Source organism: Protopterus annectens, chromosome 7.part0 (genome assembly GCF_019279795.1).
Source record: "Protopterus annectens isolate FY-2018-M chromosome 7.part0, PAN1.0, whole genome shotgun sequence".
In the NCBI taxonomy this organism is placed as follows: Eukaryota; Metazoa; Chordata; order Ceratodontiformes; family Protopteridae; genus Protopterus; species Protopterus annectens.
The window spans coordinates 1653819042-1653838152 of NC_056739.1; the positions used below are offsets into that span (position 1 = coordinate 1653819042).

The 19111-nt window shown below is 38.0% G+C and overlaps 1 protein-coding gene across 1 annotated transcript in view; it reads right to left on the minus strand.

Moving 5' to 3' along the window:
- The window catches only part of SEMA3B (semaphorin 3B), an 898347-nt gene that overhangs the window by 164023 nt on the left and 715213 nt on the right, over nucleotides 1–19111 (minus strand). Inside the window, exon 12 of the mRNA XM_044078181.1 lies at nucleotides 17503–17722. Within this exon, the coding sequence (XP_043934116.1) occupies nucleotides 17503–17722 (220 nt within the window). The remainder of the gene's footprint in view (nucleotides 1–17502; nucleotides 17723–19111) is intronic.

Below are 19111 nucleotides of genomic sequence, written 5' to 3' on the forward strand. Positions count from 1 at the left end.
TTGAGTACAATGCCCGCTCGGAATGTATCTGACCAGACACCTGCTGCAGCTTGAAAGGCCCCAAAAGTTCCTCACCAAAAGGATAAAGGGTCTCAAAAATATGTCTTATGCTGCCCGACTGAAAGAACTCCAGCTCTATTCAGTCTCATACCGCTTGCTCAGAGGTGACCTGTGCCTGACATATAAGGCCATGTCAAACCCAGATTTGATGAATATGCTTCACCTCAAAATATCTAGATCCCTCAGAACCACAAGGGCGGGAGACTTAAACCTTGACACGGTTATAAATAGAACGTGCTGGAGGGACAGATTCATCACCCAGAGACTCCCTATGCTGTGGAACAAAATCCCGGTACATGTGAGGCAGAGCACCTCTCTGGCCTTGTTCAAGAGGAATCTTGACTAATGGATGGGAGGTTGCAGATATACCCCAGGGATTACTTCAGTGTCACTGCTTGACAGAGGCACTGCAAAATGATAGGCATAGTCTTTATTCAAACTAAAGGGGTGGCGAAAGCCACATAACTATGGGCTAGGCTTATAAATGCCCTTGGGCAGATAGCCTAGTATGAACCTATGAACCTATGAACCTAAGCAATTTTAAAAAAAAAACATCTTCTATAAAATTAAACAAAACTAAAAAGTATGTAATACCTATTGTTGAAAAATGTATGTGTATGCTAGCCTGTATGCCAGTCACATAACATTTTATTACAAATCAAACCAGTAGTTGAAATTTGTATGAGACAATTCAGATGTTTTGCATCATATAGGAATAAGAGGTTGCAAATGCCTATAAATTTAGCATACAACCACCTTTAAATAAAAGCCTATTAAAGAAATAAGATAAATGTTTTTGCTACCTACTCAGAATATACAAATACAAAACTTGTTGTGATAATAATGTATTGTGAATGACAACAGCCAATCAAATGATATCTGTTAAAAAGTATATTAACTATACCATATGCAAATAGCTACTTCTAGTGTGTATATAGTACATTGTAACCATAAAGAAACTTTTTAAATTATTAAGGTGGGTAAATATAAATATAAATACTCTAACATCTTGTGAATAAATATATATATATATATATATATATATATATATACAGAAACCTAATCTTATAATAAAACATTTTATCATATATAACAAAGTAAAATAATTATAAATGTATTGATATAATATGTAATATTCTGGTGTCATATTAAAATATACGTTAATCTTAGTGAAAGAAGAAGCAGACTACCTTCTTGGGGCTAAATACTTCAAAATACATTTTATAGAGACATACTCATTAAGGCCTGGGAACATGTGGGCCGCTGTTCTAATTTGCCACATAATCGCATCTATTTCCAGTTCTAGTTGCCAGGGCCCCCCTCTTTCATCAATTAGTCTTTGTTGTAGTATAGTAAATTTGAACCTATGATCAGGATAGTCAATGGTGTGCCTAGCTAGGGCATTAGTTGTATCTTTTTTATGAATGGCATATTGGTGTTCGTACAAAAGTGAAATTAATTGTTTGAAAGGGGAACTTGAAGTTTTAGAACATGCCATTAAAACAGACAATGAATTTCCCCGTTACAAATACGAGTATGCCAGAATCTTTACCAGTATTGGGGCCACTATGGCTAAGGTACTTGTTACCAAGAAGAAGAAAATTACAAGAGACCTACAGGAATATGCAAATAATAGAGCATATCCCCGTCCACCTTTTAATACACAGAACATAAGTAATCAGGACGTCCTTTCTGAAATTGACAATGGTTTACAAGATGAGAGTAATAATTTCATAAATGGAGAATCCAACACTCATGCAGGGGAACCACAACCTCTACGTCTGAGTGAGAGACTAAATAACAATAATAATAATAGCAATGGTCATAATAGTAATCATTCCTCCCATCAGCAAGGGGCTTCAAACAACAACAATAATTGGCCCAGTACTAGCAACCAACAGGGTTTTCAGAGGAATCAGACTGGTCAATACACCAACCGCAAGACGAACAGGAATCCGGGTCAGCCGAGGAACAGACGGAACCAACGCAGGAGATGACCAAATACCACCTTAAAGATCCTCAAATACTCATCAGTTCCGGGGGGACTTTAAGATATACAACTATACTGTCTTAACCATTACGCAAGATGTGGTGGACTTTTTCTCCAAAGGTTTGTCCTTTGTCCCCGATATGAACATGGACATTGTTAAAACTATAATGGACTTGAAATTATTTGTGCGTAAATTAAATTTGAATGCCCTAATGGGGGGAAGTCCACTTTAGTTAATTCCCGCAGGGTTTCAAGCCTTTTTAATCCACCTTTACACACAAGTTTAAGTTCCTTTGAAAAAATATGTGAGATGGACTTAAGAACCATCACTAATGACAAAGATACTAAAAGGAACATTAGCATTAACATCACAAGAAATGAGCGTGAATTTTTGAACCTATTGCATGAGTATAATATTAGGGTTATGAAACCTGATAAAGGGGGAGGGCTGGTCTTTATGGACCAGAATACATATATTGAAAGTATGAATAAACACCTTACTACTAGGGTTCACACACAAGCTAGTATTAATGAACTGAAAATAGCCTATAAAAGAATAACAACTATACTGGATGATCTCTTTTTAGAAGGAACTTGTGACTTTGATGTGCATCAATATTTAACTATGATTGCTCCTAGAATACCAGCTTTGTTTGGGACACCTAAAATCCATAAGAGATGCACCAAATATATAGACAGCATCCTAAGGCCCCTTGTAGAACAAGAGCCCCAGATTTGTAAGGACTCGTGGAGTTTTCTGAACAATATAAGTAAACTGCATTTCCAACAAGACTTTTGTTTTCTCACAATCAATGTAAAGGATTTATACACTGTAATACCTCAAGGCTTAGGACTTGAATGGATAAGAGATTTTTTGACATTAAGACATATTGATGAGAAAACTATTTGGTAGAAACCCTACTGGAGATTGTCTTAACCAATAACTATGTAGTCTTTGACAGGCAGTTATACCTACAGAGAACTGGGGTCGCAATGGGGTCACCCTGCGGAGGTAGCTTCTCTAATTGTATAATGGCCCATTGGGAGAACACCCTATTATTTAGCAACGTTTTATTCCAGGATCATGTCGCTTGGTATACTAGATACCAAGATGACATGTTCCTGATTTGGAAGGGACCGAAAGCCTTAGTTCCGACATTCATCACTAGTATATCACAAATGACCGATTTTTTTGAATTTACCTACAGTATACATGACACCAACATTAATTTTCTTGATATCAATCTGTTTAAGGACACAATAAATTCCAGATATAAAAGCACAATTTACAGAAAACCTACTTACTCCAATTCCTTCCTGCATTTTACCAGTAGCCACCCCTACCATCAGAAAAGAGCTGTTGTCAAAGGGCAGATGGTAAGGGCAGCTAGAATGGTATCTGATGAGTCTGATTTTGCAGAGGAATGTAAGCTTCTGGCCTCCATGTTTATTAATAGAGGCTACCCTGAACCTATGGTGGCTAACATTGTCTTGGAAGTTACTTATAAGCGAAATATAGGCCATTTTAAGCCCCTTTTGCAGAGTAATACAGACCAAATTGTTGAAAATATTGACAACCAACACAATTTGGCTGTCATTAACAGGGAATATAATTTTAAAACTAGCTTCCTTTGTACTTACTCTTTAGACCACCTTAGAATAAGGGATATGCTAAACAAAAATTGGTCTCTAATAATTGAGGATAGTGGGCTCCTCAGAATTTTAGGAGAAAAGCCTAAAATAACTTATAGAAAAGGAGCTAATCTTAAAGTCTTATTGGAAAGAAAGAGGAATAACCTATATGGTAGGAACCATGGAATGTTTAGATGTGGGTTATGCCAACAGTGTAGACACTTGAGCATTGATTCTAAGGTTACCATTAGAGAGAAAACATATAAGGTTAATGGCAAGTATAATTGTGAAACTAAGGGCGTCATCTATTCAGCTTGTTGTGATAAATGTGCAGCATTTTACATTGGTAAAACCGAAAGGAAGATCAAGCAGCGCATATATGAACACCAATATGCCATTCATAAAAAAGATACAACTAATGCCCTAGCTAGGCACACCATTGACTATCCTGATCATAGGTTCAAATTTACTATACTACAACAAAGACTAATTGATGAAAGAGGGAGGCCCTGGCAACTACAACTGGAAATAGATGAGATTATGTGGCAAATTAGAACAGTGGCCCACATGTTCCCAGGCCTTAATGAGTATGTCTCTATAAAATGTATTTTGAAGTATTTAGCCCTAAGAAGGTAGTCTGCTTCTTCTTTCACTAAGATTAATGTATATTTTAATATGACACCAGAATATTACATATTATATCAATACATTTATAATTATTTTACTTTGTTATATATGACAAAATGTTTTATTATAGGATTAGGTTTCTGTATATATATTTATTTATTTATTCACAAGATGTTAGAGTATTTATATTTATATTTACCCACCTTAATAATTTAAAAAGTTTCTTTACGGTTACACTGTACTATATACACACTAGAAGTAGCTATTTGAATATGGTATAGTTAATATACTTTTTAACAGATATCATTTGATTGGCTGTTGTCATTCACAATACATTATTATCACAACAAGTTTTGTATTTGTATATTCTGAGTAGGTAGCAAAAACATTTATCTTATTTCTTTAATAGGCTTTTACTTAAAGGTGGTTGTATGCTAAATTTATAGGCATTTACAACGTCTTATTCCTATATGATGCAAAACATCTGAATTGTCTCATACAAATTTCATCTATTGGTTTGATTTGTAATAAAATGTTATGCGACTGGCATACAGGATAGCATACACATACATTTTTCAACAATAGGTATTACATACTTTTTAGTTTTGTTTAATTTTATAGAAGATGTTGTCTTTTTAAAATTGCTTCACACATACTTTCTTATAGGAGCAACATTTCCCCTTTTAAAAGAATGACAATGTGTTTTTATTGATTTAATTGATTAATTAGTCGTACTTGTTTCACTATATAAGGTTGATTAATTGGTTTATATTTTGTCTGAAGAAGGAGAGGCACCGACCCCTCTAAAAGTGCTAATAAAACTGTATTTCATCTTATTCCTTGGATATCGCTCAGTTTGTTACTCGCTCCTATTATTTTAACTAGAATACTGATTTTAGTTAGAATGCTTATTTTAGGTTTATTTTATTATTTTCCCCCAATCCCATTTGCGCGCAGCTGCCCTATGCTTAAACAGCCGAGATTGGGTAAAAAAAAGAAAGGTTGTTTTTTGTTTTTGTTTGTTTTGTTTGCAATGCCAATGGCCTTATACTTGGCCATTGGGATGCTTACTACTTCATATGCCACCTTTATTTGGAGCTGTCATAGCTCTGTTTTTGATTTTGCAGAAATGTACTCGGTTACTAACCGAGTACATTTATGCAGATTGCACTAGTCTTGCACGGATATTTTGCGAGCTTTCTGGATTGCAAAAATCACCTCATTTGTATGGATTTCACCTGCAAATGGGGTGATTTGCATACCAGGGCTTAGTCCGTGCAAGATTAGTGCAGGAGTGTTCGTGCACGCCCCTCTGGGCTGTCCTGGATCGCACGGCAGACATATTGCCTGCTTGAGCTCCTGCAAGCTTTTGAAAATCCGGGGGGATGTTTTTGTCTCTGCCATATGTGTGTCAATGTTATGGCCATTTAACTATCTGAAGTAGACCCATATCTATATACGCATATATATATATATATATATATATATATATATATATATATATATATATATATATATATATATATACATACATATAAACATGTCCCCCAAAAATGTAAAATAATGCCCCCTAGACAAGGAGAAAAGTAATTACTGTGCTCAGAAACTAAAAACAGAATCCTAAAAATACATAAAAAAGGAAATACCCAGATGAACAAATTCTGACTGAAGGAGCCAATACATAAAAAAATGATTAAAATAAAAAGAAATAACAATAAAACTAACAGATACAAATGAACAGTACAAATTAGACAGAAAGCCTAAAGCAATCTCAGAACAGTAGTCAAAGTGCAAGTGGAAATCAATGTTTCAGCACATAACCATAAAACTGGAGCTAAAGTACAAAAAACATAAATAATAAATAAATAAAAACAAAAATAAATAAAACAATGAACATAATAAAAATAAACACCAATCAAAGCCAGTCAGACAGCATATCACAGACTGAATCAGAAACAGCACAGAACTCTACATACCAAAAAAAAAAATAACAAGTAGTTAAAATGGAAGAGTCAGATAAAAAAACATTACAGGGAAAAAAATCAGAAACTAAGAAGAACCTTAAAACACATAAAATTTGGAAGAAATAAGCTGAAGTAAAAAGTAATAAACCAAAGTAAATTAACATATCAAAAATTAAAACTGGTAATTAGACCAGAGTCTGACTTGAAGAAGAGAAAAACATGTAATAAACTAGCCTCCTTAAACTAAATTTTACACCTAGGTGTTATCAAAAAATAAGTGAAGCTGCTTAACCTCATAAGACATCCACAGAATGTGAGTCAGACATTAGAAGAATTCTGAACAGACTCTGCCACAAGACATTATACAATATGAGCAGGAATGAAATTAAAGCACTCAGAGATAAGCATTTAAATAAGTCATTTCAGTTTATGAAAATTGACAAGGGAAGGGGAATATTTGTTACTGACATAGTGAAATACAGCTGAAAGATTGAAGATGTACTCAGTAATAGATTTTTATCACAAAATTAACTTGGGAGACTGTGGATGCTGCACATATGAGCATTTTGGGCACTTTACAACTACTTTATGAGGATGACCTTATTAATGGAAGACAGCATGACTTTTTAATAGTTGTTCTCTGTAAGTTGCCAAGAGTTTTTGGAGTTGCTTAGCCTCCTAAAATATTCAGGACCCACCCAGCAGATTATTTGTTTTAGGGTAAGGTAGTATATCTGAACCAAGAACTATTTTCTTGGAATATCACATAAAACCTTGTCCTAGTGTGCTTCTGCTTTCATTCTGAACACTCGTGATTTTCTGAGGAAAATTAAAATGGTTCCTCTCTCCGTGGATTCATTTTTGGTGAATATTTATGTAGAGGCACTCTACACAGTGATGCTACATGATTACTGTCCATGAGAGATACCATTGTTAGGGAAACACTGTCCTGCAAGGTGAGATTATCCTTATTTCAAATCCACTACATCTGGTGCTGAGTAATAACTTTTTTTGGCAAAAATGTGGAATTACTGTGGCAGCAGCTATGGCACCTGGTCTTGAGTAAGTGGGAGAGTGAAAGGTGTAAATCGTAGAGTTCCAGTGCATCATTAAGTGCTTTTGGAGATTTATTGATAATATTTTTAGCATATTGGAAGGATCACTCTAAATTTATTCACCTTGGATAACTGACTTATTTTTTTAAATTTACTACATATTATGACTTCCACAAGATAATTTATCTGAACCTCAATGTGTATAAGCATCTGCAGTCAAAAGAACTTCACCATGACACATATCACAAGGCTACTTGGGTTAAGTTACTTCTTCATATCAGCAGAATGCACATACAAATGACCACAAGGAATGTAATAAAATCACATGGAATGAGGATAGGTCAAGTGTTTAAAGAATAGGGTAATTTCTTTAAGCACCTGTATGACCTCCACAGAGGCTTTTTGTGATGGTATATGAAAATGCGACTATTAGACACATTCTAGATCCTATTCAGGACCTCAAAGTAAGGGATGACATATCCATACTTTAACCCCAGAGAAGCTTATTACATGTGTTTGGGTCTCTTCACACTGATCAAACCAAAGAAAAGTTAGAAAGAAGTATGGCCCCTACAGCAAAAATGCCTACAAGATCAAAAAAGTTATTCATGACAAGTCGTCTATTCAGTCTAGTAACAGACTCGTGAGCAAGATTCTCAGCCTTGGCCCTTCTTATATTTTTAAAAAAGGCAGGAGCATTAGATCTTAATTATAAGGACCAGTTAACAAAGACAGCAGGGAGATTCCTGATACATTTAAATGTCTCCCCCCTTCTCTACCTTTTGTGAACGTATGAGCAGCAGAGATTTTTTTCATTTGCCTAACTTGGAGAAGAAGTATAACAGCAAAGTGCCTGGGAATAGCAACACTGAGAAGGCTATGTACAGAGACCAGTGCTCCAAACAAATGTTCTGTTTTTTTTTTTTTTTTTTTTGTTATGTGGGGAAAAACTCAATTTCTACGCTGAAAAGGATAGCCCAGAACAATTCTGAGATTAGAAATTGCTTAAGCAGGAATTCTCTTGCAAAGCATAGTACTGATTCCCCAGGGCACACTTGTTTTTTTTTGTTTCATGTTTTAGACATTGTTAAGATGGATCCATTAGAGGGGAACTGCAATGCCATTATGGAAAAGAGTAGTTGCTCTTCATGAATGTGTCAATATGTGTTTCCCTTTTAACATTTGTGAGAGGTGTAAATACTTAACTAAACTGGAGGCAGCCCTAAAACAGCCAATTGCACATAGTGAGCAAAACATTGCCTTACAAAGCTATGGAACACTACCAGATTTTCAACACAAAACTGTCATAATCTGATGCTATTAAAAAATCTTAGCCTAAGCCACCTAGACCTCATAGGTCTAGGCATCAGCTAAGGCCCCCAAGCCTTAATCCTACACATAACCCCTCATCAACAGATCAAAACCAGCATACAGCATGATCTAACACAATTACAGAAGGTTAGTCTTCTTGCAAGGAGAAGCTGTTAAGACAGCAAGGCCATGGTCATATGTGATTCCATAGTCAGGCACATAGATCCATCACTTAGGCTAAGATAACACAAGACGATGGTTATCTGCCACTCAGGTGTCAGAATCTGCAATGTCACTAAGGTCACTAAAGCCCTCAAGTCCATTTGTATTAGATACAAATATGCCCCCAGTGATTGTGCATTTGGATGAATGACTTGAGACACACCCTGTTAGATCATATGATGATGGACACGATGAAGCTTTCCGAATATGCATCAGAACCTGGTGTGCAATTTGCCTTGATCAGTATCATACCAATGCCAAGAATGACACCACAATACAATCAAAAGATATCGGATTCATTATTAGGGTAAAACTGGATCTGTCACAAAACTCTTTTGTCTCTAGGGACTTTGCTAAGGCAAATCTACTCTAATTAAATGATGACCTGATCTAATTTCAGCTCCCTCCTTGTCTTGATGACCCCATCAAGCATGATGCCTGTCACAGATGGAGATAATTTCTATGCCCACCTCAAAACATACATCAAGGTGTTGGTCCTTATAATATTAATTTCAGGAGTAAACCTCAGTGGTGGAACCCATGTACAAAACAAACTATACAATAAGAGAAAAAATTCTTACTCTTTTTGTGAAAAGTTAAATCCCAGTCATCTAGAGGAGAACTCAAAAATGTTAGTAATGGACTGAGATGCAAATAAGTATGAACTGAACATTTCCACCCATGCTAAGGACAACCAAAAACTCTTCTTCAGCCATGTCAGAAACTTTACAACTAATGCTCAGCATTGCACAGAGCTAACTTATAACAACAACACACACATACTCTTTATCTGAGGAGACAGACAAAATAATTGGTTGACAAATTTACGTCAAACTTTACTCTTGCATCTTTTATAACTTTCCACAAAAAATTAGCATGTCCATGCCATCCCTTTTAATTATTTCTGAGTAAGTCCTGAGTGTTATGTCCAAAGCTAAAAACATTATCTCCATGCATCCTGACAATGTGCAAGGTTGCCTAATTGTACCAGACACTGTCTTACAGACTTCTGCTAACCTTATTTAATTTCAGCCTCTCCACTGAATTCATACCAGAAGTACAGAGAACTGTTGTAATTATACCACTGTACAAGGTGGAATTAATTACTGATGCAGACAACTGAAGCCTCACCAGTCTTATCTGTAAAGGAAAGGAAAACATCACTATGGAACCCATTAACAAGGACATAGTATACAAGAAGTAGACAGAAGACAGATTGGGTTTGTTAAAGGAAGATCTTGCCTCCTGAAAACAATGGACTTCTTTAAACAGGTGACTGATGCATTAGATGCAGGAAACTCAGTTCATATTGTTTACCTAGTCCCAGCAAAGGGTCTACTTCAATTAAACAAAAGCAGAATCCATTGAATAGGAATCTGTCGATACATAAACAGCGAAACGTGATAACATCGAACACGCAAAACCCCTAAATTTAAACAATGAAACCGCAATAGTCGGCCAACCCTACCACCCATAACATAACTACCTACGCAAACACAACAACAAAAAAATATACATACACTAACCAAAACCCTACTACTAACCCTAAATTAAAGCACCAAAACCCCACTTGTAACCCTACACTAAACCCCACATACACAACTATCTATGCACTACCCTTAACCCCTCCTTAACCCTAAGGTCCGTAACTACCGCACACTTATCCTACAGAATTATACCCACACAAAGTAAATATTCCACACATATACACTTAACAAAACCTTACACTTACCCTTACATACATTACCTATCTATGCACTTACCTTAACCCGCACCCTAACCCTAAGGTCCGTAACTATCGCACACTTATCTTACGGAGCTATACCACAGACGGGCCAACTATGACAATTTGACATTTCTGATTTTGCTATTTAGTGAGTTTGACGTTTCTGCGTTTTGCTGTTTACGTGTCGACGGATTCATATTCGACGTATTCCGCTTTTGTTTAATTAAAGTAGACCCCCAGCAAAGGCATATGACACAATTGCACATTCTAACATTATCAATAAGCAAATCAAACTGAATGTAATCCCCTATGTTACCTACTGTATATCTAACTGGCTTATGGACAGAGCCCAATTTATTACTGTTGGTGTACACACTCATAAAAAATTTGTTACCAGTGGTGTACCCAGCGATCTGTCATAGGACCACTTTTCTTCGATATTTATTTTCTGATGTAAAGGCTGACACTATGGGCCTGTGGCTGACTAAGTTTGTGGATGACTTCAATCTCAGCGTGGTCATAAGCTCCTCATTTGACTTCCAGATTCCCCAGGAGAGATCAATGTGCAGTCACAAATGCTGCCCAGACCATGGCCTTAAAGTAAATGTCAAAAAATGAAGCATTGTGTCCTTCACAAACAAGGTTCCATATTCACCTGCCACAGAGGTGACAGCCCTCCACCCTTGAAAGCTAAATCAGTCATCTGGAACCCAGACAATTTTGTTGCTGATAATGAGCTATCTTTTGATCACCATGTATCCACTGTCATTTGGAAATCCTTTTAAGTCAAAGTCAAAAAGTCAAAGTAAACCTTATTGTTATTCAGAAAGCATACAAGTGCAAAAACTAAATGAAATTCCATGTCTCCAAACTCAATGTGCAGACAACATAGGATCATAGGATCATAGGAGGTTACTAGGATAATGGCCCTGGGGCCCTTACAAGCCTAGCCAAGAGTTAATTCCCAAAAAAGAATCCTCAGTCAGCACCTGTCACTCCTGTCAATGAGGGACAAAGGTGGAACCTCTGGAACAAATTTATGGTTTCCCATCCACCCATCAAGTTTGCATTTGAAGAGGGCCAGTGAGGTACTTTGTTTGACATGTATGGGAAGAGACGAGGCAGCCTCTGGGAGACAAATCTGTCTCTCCAGCAGGTTTTGTTGCTGCTGCATATTAGATTTAGGCCTATTGAGTGGGTAATGGGTGAGTAGTTAGACTTATGGATATGGAGCATCTCTAGCAGGGAAGGGTCTGATATTGCCTTGTAGGTGAGACACAGATCACCTCTGAGCAATCTGTATGATACTGAGTAGAGTGACAGTGATTTAAGCCTGTCCTCATAGGATAGGTGTTGGAGGCCATGGATTCTCTTTGTGAGGTATTTCTGTGGCATTTCCAGTTGGTGCAGGTAGTTGGAGAGGTACATACCAAACAGGGCATTATACTCAATCATAGGTCTAATAAGGGAGGAGTACAGAGAGGTAATAACCTCATTTTTTTCTGGATGCAATCCCTTTACTTATAAGATGAACCAAGTAAAAGGCTTTTCTGACCACCACCACCACATGATGGTCGAATGTGAGATTTTTGTCACCCTGAGTACCCAGGTCTCTCACCACAGATTGTGTGCTTAGGGGGTTGCCATTGATGTGGTAATCAGTAGGGGCTGTGTTTTTGCTGAGTGGTACGATAATACATTTTTTTTGTGTTTAACTTAAGGCAGTGACTTTGGCACCAGTTATTTGCAGCTGTGAGACCTTCTTGCAGTATGTTAATATCATTTGGGGAGTCAATAACCGCACCCAACTTACAGTCATCCACAAACTTGGCCAGCCACAGGCCCTTTGTCTTTGCCTGGACCTCTGAGCAGTACATGCAAAACAGTAGGGGTCCCATAACAGATCCCTGGGGAACACCACTAGTGACAGGTCTGCTATTGGAGGTGGCAGCACCTATTTTGACCTTGTGGGTCCTATCTGTGAGCCATTTGGCCACCCATCTGAGTAGATAGGGATTAACACCAAGTTGTGTTAGCTTTTTGATGATGCCTGAGTGGGGGATTGTGTCAAAGGCCTTGACCAGGTCACGGTAAGCTGTATGTATTGACTTTCCCTCATCACATACAGCTTACTTTGGCCAGGTCAAGGCAAGATGTATGTATTGATGTTCCCTCATTCAGGGCCTTGGTGACAGTCTCAAAGCAGTTAAGTATGTTCAATTGGCAATATCTGCCCTTGACAAATCCAAAATGGGTGGGGTTGAGTGCTTGGAGATTGCCTATGTCCTTGTTTATGAGAAACATGATAATACGCTCCATGACTTTACAGATCAGACCTGTCAAGCTGATAGGCCGATAGTTTTCTGGGTCAGTAGTGGCATCACCTTTGTGCAAAGGGATGGCAATGGCAGTTATTCACTCTGTTGGAATGAAGTCTGTAGTTAGGCTGTGGTTGAATAGGGTGCTCATTGGCAAAGCTAGTTCTTGCTGGAAATAGTGCAGAATACAGCCTGGGATACTAGCAGGTCCCATGGAAGCTGTGTTCTTTGCCTTGGATAGGGCCTTTAACACTTGATCTACAGAGATGTCAGGTGTGGGACAAGTATTGGAGCTGTCGAGTGGGCCTTTGGGAGGGTGATAAGGAGGTGCAGTTTGCACTGAACCTATCAGCCAGCAGGTTGGCAAAGTCAGCAGGATCAGTGCAAATGGTGCATTAAGTACTAGTTCAGAACAAACTTGGGCTTTGCCATGGAGGTTCCTAATGTAACTGAAGAAGGACTTGTGGTTTCCCTTTGTTTTGGAAGCTAGTTTCAACTCATAATTGGCTTTGGAGGTTTTCACTAGCGATCTAATTTGCTTGATGAGGCAGTGGAGGGAGTTTTTCTGATTTGGAATTTGTTCCTTTTTACCCTTGGACAACGGTTTCTTCCTTTTGTTGTAAAGCCTGTTGATACAGGATGTCCACCAGACAGGTTTGTGTTTCTTTGAGGAGCAGATTTTAGTTTTGTTGGGTATGGCTGAGTTCATGCAGTTGTACAGGTGCTTGAATACTGCAATGGAGTACTGTTCAACATAGTTGTATGATTATCTGGGGGGGGGGGGGCTGTGGCATGAAGCTGGTAATACCTTCCCTAAGGAGGTTTTAGTCAGCTTTTGAGACACTTTTAGCCTGGTTATGGCTGGGGAGGGGTTGGGTGGGATAGAAACTTTGAATGAGACAGACCAATGATCTGTTCTCACCAGGGAAGAACATACTATGGGAGTGGTGCAGCGGTCGCCCATGTTGGTGAGAACCAAGTCCAGTACGTTATCACCCCTTGTGGGTTTTAAAACCAGCTGATCTAGTGCATTAGAATTGATGAAGTCAAGGAATCATTGGGTGAGTGCATTAGTGCAGGAATAGTTTACCCAGTCTATGGTGGGGTAGTTGAAGTCACCAAGGATCAGAGAGTTAGTATGTACCTTGATGGAGTCATGTAGGTCCAGGTAGGAGATCTGGGTGTCTTGAGACATGAAAGGGGGTCTATAGCTGGCTACAACTATAGCTGGCTACAACTTGGATAGGTGAGTTGCCAACTGTCAGCTGCACCTGGAGTAATTCCAGTGCATCATGTTGGTAAACCAGTCTGGAGGTGTCCCTGTATTTAATGAAGATAGAGACTCCACCATCCTTAGTCTTTCTGACCTCATTTTGAGGTCAAAAAGTATGGAATGAGGTATAGCATGGTAAGGTAGGGGTTCTCTCTGCAGTCGTGAACCAAGTTCCCATGACTGCACATACATCGGCATCTTCCAGTGTGAGGAGAGCCTCCAGTGAGTGCATTTTCAGATTAAGGCTCCTAGCATTGAGCAGCATGACCTTCAATTTGCTTTTTGACAGATTATGTTGGAAGATTTGTCTTTGGGACATTGCCTAAAAAAGGCATAATGGGAGAGGCAAGAGCTTTGGCCAAGATCCGTAACCCTAGGGGTGACATGTGGAGGCCATCTCTGGCAAAGCATTGTGGCCTGTCAACCAGGTTATCCCATGCAGACTGTACTGGATCCCCTTATAAAGACACCAGAAACTAAGCCAATTGTTGAAGTCAAACATTTTTTGTTATAGACTTATTTTCACAGACATTTACACATATAACACCTAGCTATTACATCACGGACATGCAGGTGGACAGACTAATACTGCACATAATTAGAAACACATTTTAACACTTTTTGCAGTGAACACTTACTTGCATGAGAATGTATTTTGCCTGCTCTAAAAAGTGACAGCTCCTCCACATGGACTGCATTGACATTAATGTTAAGAGTTCAGCCAAGTCTCAGTAAAAATAAGCACACAGAATTTCCTCACCTTGTTTTGAGTAGATAATTCCAGCTTTATATAGTCTGTGTTGCTCTCCAGTGATCGAACATTTGCCAGCAGGATGGATGGGAGTGCAGGCCTGTATGGATCTGCAGTGATTCCAGCCCTAGATCCTCTTTTGCATGTTCTCTCACACCTCTTGCATTTGTTTCTCTTACTAAATCCAGTAACATCATTTCTGTACATACTAGGTATTTTTTTCTATGTCTGAGTCAGATTCCCAGCTCCTGTAACTTGAGAAGTGCTGTAGGCCTCACAGGCCCCACAGACAGAAGCTCAGCAAACCTGTTACACAGCAAGCTAGAGGATCAAATTTCCAGAATAGTCTCTCTGCTATAAATTAACTTACTGTTAGCAATTCTCCCTGATTTAGTTTTTTCATTTAATTTAGACATGGAATGGGATAAACAGTACACATTCCCTTGCTGAGCTGAAGTAGATGCTGCCCCATAGGGTGCTGTCATTTTTTTTATATAGCTAGACCTATCATCACAGGTATGTCTTCAAGGCCCAGGGAAGTTATGACCCCTCTCTACTCGTCCTTCATCAAGCCCATGATACAGTATCACACCACCTTTGGTTTGTACTTGTCTAAGCATATTATTCTGCTTGAGATATCTTAGTGTTTCCCTACCAAGACAATCAAAGGCATGTCTTCCTTAAGTTACACCATTCACCACACAACATTTGTTCTCTTTTCTGTTTCCTACAGACTCTTGAGAGGGGACACCTGCATGGTCCATATTTATTCATTCAAAGGATCCAGTCATATGTGACCCCCCCCTGCAAATTTACAAAACAAATACCCTAAAAACCCACTCAAGACATCTCAATTTCCACCAAAATATAAGTAGGAATGGCTGGTGAGATAAATATTTCTCTCAGCACATTCCTCCTTTATGGAAAACATTTGCCTTGGACATAAAATAAAGTAGCTCCCTGAACCTCTTTGTGCAACTTGGGTGAATAGATGGGCAAGGATAAATATGCCAAAGTGGTTCCTCAAGTCGTCACTGAAAGAGCTTGAAGATTAATATTAAATACTCCCCAGGTCTGTTTCTCAAGCTCTCAGTGTGGAGAACTTTAGCTGGGTAATAATTATTCATGTCTATGTTTATTCACAATTTGGGATCATGTGGCTAGACTGCAAACATTCCTCTGGAACTGATGTTAACCTATGAACCTATAAACGTATTTGTGCATTTAGAAAATGTTTTCCTGTGAGCTGAACATGGTGTCATTAAGCATTCCCATATACATATTTTAAATGCTACAATAGCGCTACCAATATTGTGTAAGTCACAACCAGAGTTAATACTATTAACTACTTATAAATTACTCCATCAAAATCAGAAGGAGAAAAACATCCAGGTTATATTTAACATGGCTGATGTTTCCATTGTTAAATCCAAATGTCTACAGATTAGACACCTACAGAACTTGAAGATGCCTGTGGACATAGGTAGCAGCTTCAATTGATTTTGCACAACAGGTAGTGAAGAGCTTCGTACTAAAAAAAAAATGATATTATGGCTATTGTAAGAAGAAACAAAGCAAAAAGAACTAATATGTTTATTGTAAATATGCTTATTGGCCTTTTGGCTAAGTTCAAGTGTACCCTGAATGAGTACACTGATTTAAAGTTAGATCACTACCTAGCAAGTCCAAATACTTCCACAACAAATTATATCCAAACTCCTTATATTTTTAAATGAAGTATCATGTAAACAAATATTCATGTTATGATGAGATGACAAGTTGCAAAAGCTCTCCTTAACAAATTCTGTTAACATTGTTTTGAAGAAAAATCAACATTTCACATTTTCCCTTTCAATTATTTATTGCATAGTCTAAACTAAATATGTCTTTTAGCTTTATTTATGGTAAATAATATGGCTTAAGGGAATGGTTTTACCATAGTTACTTGGAATGGTTAACATGCTGACTTGTACTTTCATGCATATTTCTCTTAAAAAAATGGTGGCTAAAGTGCTTTAAAGAAATAAACATTGGTCATGACAACAGCTACTACAGTTTCCTTCTGCAGCCATGATACCACCTATATCATGAAGGTTCCTCCTCAGCTACTTGATGGCTCCAGTGAAATAACACCAACAATCTGGATGTCACATTACAGCAGAATACATATCATAATATTAGAGTAAGGCAGCAGCAGTGATCCTACTAATTTTGCCACACATAATTGTAAAATGAAAGGATTATCGTAACTATTGACTTCCAGTATCATACAGAATTGAAACTGTGGATTCATAGACACTGCACAGTGCTCAGGCAAAGGGTGTGGGATTTCAAATGCAATGTGTAATAGATGTCTTCAAAGTTATGTGCCACTCCACAAAGTGTTTTCTTGAATATTAGACTGTCTACGAAGTCCAGCCCTACTCTTGCCATATTTAATAACTAACTGCAGAGTGACTTTCAAAAAAACAAAATGATAGAATAAAGTGACATTTTAAAACTAAGTTTATACCCCCCACCCAAAAAGGTTTTTAAATATTTTATCAGGGGGTTACAAATATAGAAAGGCATACCTGTTCCTATAAACATTACATCATACTGTCCATCTGCAGCAGGCACCCTGTCCACAGCAATCTGTGTGAAGGTATAATCTGCATTGGTCTGAATTAGAATAGGCCGTTGGTTCACTGGATAAACAGGATTATACATCAATGGATGGTTTCTGGCAAACTGTAAAACATCATCAGGAAATTCTTTGGTGGATTCAAGTGTTCCAAACGTTTTACTAGGACACTGTAGAGAGATGCACAAAATGAAGTAGTTACATGAAATTATGTGTGAATACACACACTCATCTTCAAAAGCAGATACTAGCAGATAAATAAACAAATGGTCTATATAACAGGTTAAAAAGCTAAGAAGACAAAAAAATACATGTGAACATCTTTCAGGCGGGAAACAGTGTCACATGAACTGTATGTAATACAAAAATACAATAAATAATAAAGTTAATATTTTTTATGCATGGATTTTATTACATTAGTTAAGAAATGCCCAGCTTGGATGTTCCATTTTCAATGGAGTCCTGCAGAAATCAACTCCAAGACAATAAGCAACAATACAAAAACAAGTTACAGAAGACATTTTGCAGTTAAATAATACACTTGAGTCGACTATCGTCTGCTCAGCCTTCTCTCCCTCTGAGCTACAAACCAAAACCCAAATAGCTTTCTCTAAAACAGAAACTTGGATGCAGTCCAACCATTTAGCTCTAAAAACAAATAAAACCAAGCTAATTATTTTTCCCCACCAAAAACTCCACCATTGATAATACCTCTATCTCCATACAGACCCAAAGCAACACCCCCCTTGAAATCGTTGCCAACATCAAGCTTCTCGGCATCATCATAGATGAAGAACTTAAATTTGATACACACATCCACTCCACAATCAAGAAAACCCACCAAAAGATATGTCTCCTCTATAGGCACAACCTCTTCCTCAGCCCCTCTACCTGCCAGACACTAGCCCCCACAAGATCTCCAAATTTGCAAATAACTCAAAAAAACTGTCCCACCACTGCCACTCCCTCTGCACCCTAAACTGGCTTGAACTACTCAACTACTTCAGTTGTCTACAACTCACCACTGCGCACAAGTTCATCTATAGACCTACCAACTGCCCATTCCTCGCTGCCTCATTAAAACCCTACATACCCAACCGCCCACTCCAATCCAGAAACCAAAATCTTCTTCAGATCTACAAACAAGCATGGTCTGCTGGCCATCTTCTACTCTCCTACTCCTTAGCAAAAAAGTGGAACTCTCTCCCACTTCTCCTGCGCAACCTACCTAACCATATTTATTTCAAATCGTAGCTACTCTTTCAGCTATCTTCCAAATGGGAATGCCCCTGTCATGCTTCAACATAACCCCCCCCTTTCTACCTTGCACTATCTTCGCCAATTTCCACTAATAAGGTTTCTTTTATACCAAAGAAAATCTATCCCTTCCCCACCAGAACCTAATATTCTGTCTTTAATATCTATTATACTATTCTTTCCTCTATATACATTCTCTTACTTCTCCATATATAAGGTTCTCCTAACCGACAAATGCCTAGTAGCTATACAGTCTAAGATTGTTTAACCTACAAGGAGCTCATAACAAAATGTCTCACTAT